Here is an 8,130-nt window from a genome sequence, read left to right as displayed (position 1 = left end):
GCGGCTAGCCTTCTATCGGAGGTCGGGGAGAACAGGAGGCACATCGCGCTCAGGCGCGTCGAGCCCAGGCGAGTACCAATTAGTTGTCAAAAATGTTTGAAATTGAGAAAATGAATATAAATGCTTTTAAGGACAGTTTATCCATGGGCCCCCCCGGTGTTTACGGATGACCCCCCTACCACTCGTACGGTGCTTTGTTAACTCCGAACTAGACGACAGTTTGCTTTTACCAAAACAGCACCTATAAAGTAACTTTATAAATCACACATCAATATTTTAGATAACTGATCTATGACGTGCGTGTGTCGTACACAGGGGCGAGAAGCGTATCCTTAACGAGATCAACAAGCGGGTGGGGGGGGAGGGCGCCATCAAATACCCCGTGCCGGCGGATGGCCCGCCAGCAGCGGGTTCCGCGGCTCCGAAACCAAAGGACCGCATCACCAAGCCCACGGAGAAGATCTTCATCCTGGTGAGATCATCATCTTCATCATCTTCATCATCACCATCATTCCGCCCCTCGGCTAATAAGGCGGCGGTGTTCGTCGTCCGTCTTTCTCGTACCTTCACGGCCTTCGTCGTCCACATCCGCCGTCCGCGGCCACACCTTACACATCTAGTGACCTCATCCTTCCCCCCTCCCCCGCCATATACACGATCACACACGGGTCTCTGTCCGCTTTTTGATTCGTCACTTGTACGGCCCCTTTGCCTTTAAAGTCACTCGGCAGTTTTCAATTTATGGCATCCTTGCATGACTTTATTACAAAATGTGTTTTTATACCATTATACGCGACATAATTTTTGCTTTTTTTTCGATTGCGATGATACGAACCCCCGGTGTTCACCATGGCAGGTAAGATTGTTATTAAAGTGGTGTCTTCACGGATGGAAGCATGGAAACGTAATTCCCTCCTCTGGCCCCCTCTCCTTCGTGACAACCTTGAGCACCTAACAACGACAATTCAATAATTGATATAATAATATAATACCATTGTAACTGTACGTGCGTGTCTGTTCAGAGGCCTCTCCAGTAACCAACTCTTTCCCCCCCCCCCCTCTCCGCACGCGCTCGTCCCCTTTGTTTCCAGGTCAATGAGGCCCTGTGCGACTCCGGCTCCGAAACCCTGGACTATTCCATGCGCCAGGAGCTGGAGGGCGTGCTGAGGGTGGGGCAGCGGATAGCGGGAGCCATGGCAAGGTGGGTGGGTGGGTGGGACCTCCCAGGATCTCGAAACAGAGTCCTAAGAACCCTTAGTCATCAGTTTTTGAAATCTGCCGACACACCCGAGGCGATGGCCGGACAAGTACCGAAAGCTAAACAGGGGAGCATCTCAGATCTAACGGCTGCGGACAATATCATGTTTTTAACACCCGCACCCGCGCTTTTAAAATTAGCTCACGTGTGTGGTCTTTCCACTTCAGTACACCCCTAACCCCTGATTTAGATCCTCCTACGCGGCGTGCTGCAGGTTCTTTGATTTCCGGCAGTCTCTGGCTGCAACCGCCAACTCCCTGTGTCTGTCCAAGAGCCTGAGGCAGCGCATGTGGGACGACTCACAGCAGGTACGGCACACGGCGCTACGGCTCCCTCTCCCCTCTTTTCTCCCACGCCCCAACCCCTCAAAACATCACCGGGGTCGTGGCGGTGATCGGGTCCATGCGTACACGGGCACATGTGGCGGCTCAGCTCTGTGCTCTGCACTTCCCCTCGTGCTTTATCATTCTGCTCTGCTCTGCTCTGCTCTGCTCTGCTCTGCTCTGCTCTGCTCTGCTCTGCTCTGTTGTTGGCGCATCCAGCCTAAGGAAAACCGCTCCGTTGCCCTCCCGTGTAAATCTTGCACCATGTACCGGCCCCTTTTTACTGCTTCTCTATTGATTTATTTATTTTTATTTTCTTTATTTTTTTTTACTCTTTTCCCTTCCCCCCTGACTAATGCCTCCCGTCCCCTCTTCATACCCCCGTTATGCCTGTCTGTCTGTCTGTCTATCCACGTCATCCCGTACGTCCGTGCTGGGGTTCCGCTCGTGTCGCCAAGACTGTACGGCAGCTGCCTGACATTGGTCGGCTGCTAGCGCAGCGTCTGGCGTCTGCCGGCCTGGGCGGACTCCGACAGCTCGCGGAGGCCGACCCGCGCAGGATAGAGGCAGTGACGCAGAAGGCATATCCCTTCGGTACGCAACGATGGGCTGAATGACCGATATGGGGAAGACGGGGGAAGGTAGATAGGTGGGGTAGGGGTAGGGCACATAGGGAAAGAGGATGGGGTGCGGCCAGGGGGGCCCGCATGCATGACAAGTCAACCACACCTGCTCTGTGATGCTCGCTCATGTGCTTGTGCGCTGGAGGTCCCCTGCCGCCTCCTCCACATGAAGTGGGTTACCAATCCTGATTTGTTGCGTGCTGATTCATGATGCCGCCGCGGCTGCTGCCTGATGTCCGTCCCTAATTAGGCAACCACTTCAGTGCTTGAAACACCAGAAGCTGCGGCTTTGGGACGTGTGTGCGATTGATCTCTGCTTCTTGCACCTGAAAATTCCATTGGATTCACCCGTTCCCCTCCTCCTCCTCCTCCTCCGCACACACACCCGACCCACCCAACCCCATCCCAACCCCCACCCCCACCCCAACCACCCACCCCCACCCCATCCCGGTGCAGGTAATACCCTCCGCGGCCACCTGGCCAAGCTGCTGCCCCCGGAGGTGCAGCTGAGACTGACGCTCCTGACCGGCCCACACCCGCGACATCATAATGCGAACGACCTACAACTGCATCACCCTTCGCACTCAGGTTCCCACGCCACTGTGGAAGTGGAGCTGACTAGGTGGGGGTGGGGGTGGGGGTGGGGAGCCGGATTGTGTGAATGTGGATGTGGGGATGGATGTGTATAATGGATGTGTGTGATGCATTTTGTGGGTGTGTGGGTGTGGATGGTGTGTGGGCGTGTGAATGCATGGGTACGTGGGTGTGTCCTGGCGTGAAGGAGAGGGGTTGCGTGGTGGGTGTTTGGGGTGTAATGGGACAAAGGTGCAAACGGTGTCGCACGTCGGGAGTAAAGAAGATTGCTGCGAGGGGGGTGCGGGGGTGAGAAGTGGGGGGACGGACGGAGTGGGGGGAGGGAGGGGAACTTCCCTTCGCTGTTGCTTTGCATTGCTGAGGGCGGAAGTACTGCAAAGCAGGGCTGTGTTACTGATCCGCTGTATATAATATATGTATGTCTGTATGTATAGACATATATATGTATGCATATGCATACGCATATGTATATGTATATGTGTATGTATATGCGCATCACGGCTGCTTGGAACTGTAAGACGCGCTTGATTGTTAACTCCAAATCCGTCTTGCAGGCTGGCGGCCGCTGGTGGCGGCATTGGTGGCTGTGGTGATGGTGGTGGCTCTGGCTCTGGTAGCTGCAGCAGCCGCAACCCCGCACACCTGCTGGTGGGGCTCAGCAACAGCGACCGCCTGCTCCGTCACGAGCGCCTCATAGTCGAGGCTTTCCCGTCACCGTACAAGGTGCGATGGACCGCCGACCAGCGGCAGTACTACCACCTTAATATCCTTAATATCCTTGTGCTTAGTATGTGTGCAAGTATGCATGTGCATGTGCATGTGCATGTGTGTTTCAACGGTATGCATGCTCCACATGAATGCGGGTGATCATAGCCAGGGGGGTGATCATAGCCAGGGGGGTGATCATAGCCAGGGGGGTGATCATAGCCAGGGTGATCATAGCCAGGGGGGGTGATCATAGCCAGGGTGATCATAGCCAGGGGGGTTATCATAGCCAGGGGGGTGATCATAGCCAGGGGGGTGATCATAGCCAGGGGGGTGATCATAGCCAGGGGGGTGATCAGGGTGTATATGTCGAGTGGGGGCCCCCTGGTGGTGGTTAAGAGGTGGTATGGGGAGAGGAGCTCCTCGAAGGCAATGTCAATATAGCATTGAAGCAAAGGATTGCCTACAAAGGTAGCCAACCAGAGTGCGACCGCGCAATCCTACACCGCCAATCCTTCCTCGACCTGTGACCCCATTCCTCCGCCTACCTAGCCGCCGAACCTGCCAGGCAGCACTCCCTACCTACCTAGCCGCCAAAACCTGCCAACCTAGGGAAACGAAAAATCTCGCTCTTCCCACCTCTGACCTCCTGTGTGCCCTGTCTGTAAACCCTCCTCCCTACCCACCCCTCATCGCGGCGTTCATTTCTGACTTTCTTGCATATGATCCCCCACCGCTGCCGGTCATACGCAGTTCCAGGTGGCTGTGAGCCCCCCACCACAGACACCCCGCAACGAGCCCCTGCACGTGCTAGCCTGCCTCATCATGGAGCGCACATGCGGCCTCGACGTACACGCCAGCCTCCGCCTCGCAATAACGACCCACGGTTCGGTGGTGGTGGCGGAAAGCGCTGACAGCGCATCTGGGGTTGCTGCCGCTGCGGTCGCAACGGCGGCGGCGGCGGCGGCAGGGGCAACGGAAACGGCGGTGGCGGCGGCGGCGGCAGCGCAGGCAGGACCCTTAGCGTCTCGGTATGCGCACCTAGACGAAGGCGCACTGCAGCCGTCACCGTTTCCCTTGCGCACTGGGGGGCCTTATCACGGCGAGGGCGGTGGAAACTTCGAAGAGGATAGGGCGGCGTTGGAGAAGGTGGGGGAGCTGGCGGCGTCGGCGAGGTTGGCGGCGGAGGTGGGAAGTGGACGCGGCGCGGCGCGGACCGGCGGGAGCCTTAAGGAGCTGTCCAGTCAGAGGAGTCAGAGGAGGTATCGGGAGCTGGGCTGCGGCGAGGGCAGTAGCTTGGGTGGCGCTGGGCAAAGTGGCAGCGGCGGTGGTGGCGGTGAGGGACGCTTTGTGACACGGATGCCTCAGGTGATGATGGAGGCTCCGGCGTTGGCTGCTCCGGTCTTTGCGCTGGCGGCTGCTGATGGTCCCGCCAACGGTCCGAGCAAAACAACACCTACCCACCTGTATCATCAACCGCCGTTGCACCAGCACCAGCACCAGCAGCAGCAATGCCGCCCGTCATCCTCCGCAGCGCTCTCGCAGCCTTTATCTGGAACAACCTCCGACACATTCCCCAGGCGCGGGTGCTCCGCTGCAGCTACTGCTGCTGCTACTGCTAAGGCCGCGCCGAAGAGGGCGTCCGGAGGTGGCCGTGGTGGTGGCGGCGGTAGGCAGGCGCAGGGCCTGACGATGTCTGGCACGTCGCTGTCCGGAGCCAAACAGGTTCCAGCGTTTGCACGCCTGCTGGCGCTGGCCAGCAAGCCCACGCCGACACCGACGGCGACGCCGACGCCGATGTCGGCAACGGCGGCAGCGGAGGCATCCGCGGGGCCGGCGATGGTGGCGGCGGCAGAATCAGACGGAACTGCGGACTGGCTCCTCGCCGACTTCGCCATGGAGGACGCCGATGATGAGTCGTTCAGGGCAGCTGGCGGAGTTGGCGTGCCGTACGGTACGTACGACTTTCCGAGCGGAGGATGCGGCAACAAGGGTGCTCTCGGCGGTGGTGGTTGCGGGGATATGGGGCCAGTTAGGGACTCTGCTGGGAATACTGTACGGCAGGGTGAGGCGGGCGGCCCGCTGGATGACGTATTTGGCTTTCTGGGCGGCCAAGGCGGAGTTGGTCGCTCCGGTCGCACAACAGTAGCCAGGGTTGCTGTCGCTACTGCTTCAGCCCAGGCCGGTGCCGCAGAGCACGAACAGCCCGAGGAAGACGGTACCGCTGTACCGACAAGACGCCAACTGGCAGCTTGCGGCGGATTCGGAGATGCGGTACTGGCGCCGCCGCCGCCAGCGGCTCGTCCGCCAGCGGCAACCCCCATTCAAGCCGCGGCACCGAGCGCAGCAGCGGCAGCGGCAGCAACACCGCCGCTGGCGTCTCAAGTACTGCGACTGCACAGACCAGGGATGTCCTCCCGCCAGCTGTCCATCGCGGGCGCGCCACAGGAGCCCGCAGCGTCAACCCTCTCCCCCTCCGCCAGCGCTGGGGCCCCACAACGGCAGCCACGCCAGCAAGGACCAGCAACGGCAGGCGCCGGCGGCAGCGGCAGCGGCGGCGGCGGCGGCGGCTCTCACGCTGCTGTCCTAACGGAGCACAAGCGGCGGATGTTGCTGGGCAGTCGAGACCGGGATATAACGGAGGGACTACAGCTGATGCAGCAGCGTCGAGCCAGGAACGCCAACGGCTTCAACGGCGGCAGTACATCGGGCTTCGTGGTTAATGGCCAACGTAGCGGCGGCGACGACGGCGGAAGGCTTGCTGTCGGGCAAGGTACGGCAGCGGCAGCGGCCGTGGGAATAAGCTCCCCGACGTCGTCGTCGACTTCAGTGATGCGGGTGGGCGGCAGTGCGGCTGCACCCAACAACCTGGCGAGTGCACCAATGGCAACGGCAGCGGCAGCGGTGGCGGCGGCGGCAGTGGGACCAGAGGACGACGAAGGTGAGTACGACCCAGCCGCTGTCGTCGCCAGCGCCGCTGGCGCCATCTGGACGAGCGCCGAAGATGGGCCTGGTGCCATGCGTCTGAATGGCGGCGTCGGTGACGGCTGGACGAGGGATGGCGGCGATGGAGGTGCAGCGTTTTTGGGGCATGACCGGTACGGACGGCCGGGAGGAATGGCCGCTAGCCAACGCCAAGGTCTAGGCGCGCGTTGTGGTGAGACCACCTCGCATCGGAGCTGCAGTGCCGCCGGGGCCCCCACCGGGGGTCCCGCCGGTGGCTGGTCGGAGTTTGTGGACGAGTCCGACGCAAACGTGTCGCAACATCGGCAGCCGGCAGCGCACCAGGGCGGCGGGGGCACATGGCGGGCTGCTAAGGCCCTCAGGGCAACGTACGGCACCAGTGCCCCCGCAACGTGTTCATACATGGAGGGCAACGGCGGCGGCGACGGCGGTGGCAGCAACCTCTCCTCCGGCCCTGGTCTGGTAGCCGTAATAGGCCAGGCTGGGACGTCTTATGGGCGTGACTCCAACCCTGATAGAGTCGTACAGCCGCCAGGGCCACAGGCCCTTGATAATACCGAGGCTCCTCAGCGTCGCCAGCTGACCACCAACAACCCGGGTGTCATTGCGGCACCGTCGTCGCACCGCGTCGCCGCAGCGACAGCTGAGGCTGCCGGTTGGCAATCGAGTGACCCATGGGACATGTCGCCTGTTGGCAGGAAGGCCCTTGACAGTGCTGCTGCTGTTGCTGCTGCTGCTGCCGCCGCCATCGACGGACAGAACGCAGCCGGAATACCGTCTACCTATGATGACACAGCAGCACCAGCAGCCGGCGGCGAGGACAATAATAGTGTTGCCGCCGCTGCTCCTGTGTACGGAACCACTGGCGGCGGTGGAGACGGCGGCGGCGGCGGCGGCGGCCCCCAAGCCTCCGTCTCAGCTGCCAACCGGTATTTTGCACTAGCCAGGCTAAGCCAGGGGTTGCGGAAGCGCAAAGCGCAGCCGCTGTCCGACGCCGCCAGATCCGGACCCCTCCGGACTCCAACATTACCCCCTTCAGGAACAACCTCAGGTGAATCAACTGGCGCGGAGCACTGGAAACCGCAATTGCAACCGCAACCGCAATTGCAACCGCAACCGCAGTCGCAGCATTATCTGGAAGAGGAGGACGCATACCGGCAGCAGCAGCAGCAGCAGAAGCCGCAGCTACAGCCGCCTCCGTCGCGGCAATGGTCTCGCTGCCCGGCCAACAGGCAGCAACAATCGCCGCAGGCCGTCGGCGGCGGAGGCTCTGCTGATCAAGCTAAGGCATGTGCGCGTGACGACGAGTGCGTCACGACAGCAGCGCCCGGCGCCACTAATGCCACATCTGCGAGCAGACCGGGCACAAGCATAGGCTGGCGGCCGCCTCCATATCGGCAGCAGCAGCAGCAGCAGCAGCAGCAGCTACTGCCGCCGCAAGAACCTCAGCTAATTCCGCTACGTTCCCCCGCCGCTGAATGGCTGACGAGGAGGCGGATCAACTCGCAGCAGGGGAGGGGTGATGAGCCCCAAGGTGGATTTTTGGGGGCTGGTGTCGGAACCGGTTACGATGTCCGTAATACTGCTATTGCTACTGCTGATGCTACTGCTGATGCTACTGTTGTTACTCCTGATGCTACTGCTGTTACTGCTGATGCTGCTG

General features: G+C 60.7%; 1 protein-coding gene across 1 annotated transcript; it reads left to right on the top strand.

Moving 5' to 3' along the window:
* Positions 1-291: 291 nt before the first annotated feature.
* VOLCADRAFT_97115 (uncharacterized protein) lies at positions 292-7,842 on the top strand (the record flags this gene model as incomplete). Its single annotated transcript, XM_002956165.1, has 8 exons — positions 292-296; positions 1,473-1,566; positions 2,040-2,175; positions 2,661-2,826; positions 3,353-3,521; positions 4,257-4,389; positions 4,549-7,518; positions 7,700-7,842. 8 exons carry the CDS (start codon positions 292-294, stop codon positions 7,840-7,842), a joined length of 3,816 nt encoding a protein of 1,271 aa, XP_002956211.1.
* Between the last annotated feature and the right edge of the window lie 288 nt (positions 7,843-8,130).

This window comes from Volvox carteri, assembly GCF_000143455.1.
Source record: "Volvox carteri f. nagariensis unplaced genomic scaffold VOLCAscaffold_58, whole genome shotgun sequence".
NCBI classification, from domain to species: Eukaryota; Viridiplantae; Chlorophyta; class Chlorophyceae; order Chlamydomonadales; family Volvocaceae; genus Volvox; species Volvox carteri.
Note: the sequence above shows the minus strand (reverse complement) of the source record. Positions and strands in the feature narration are given on the sequence as shown.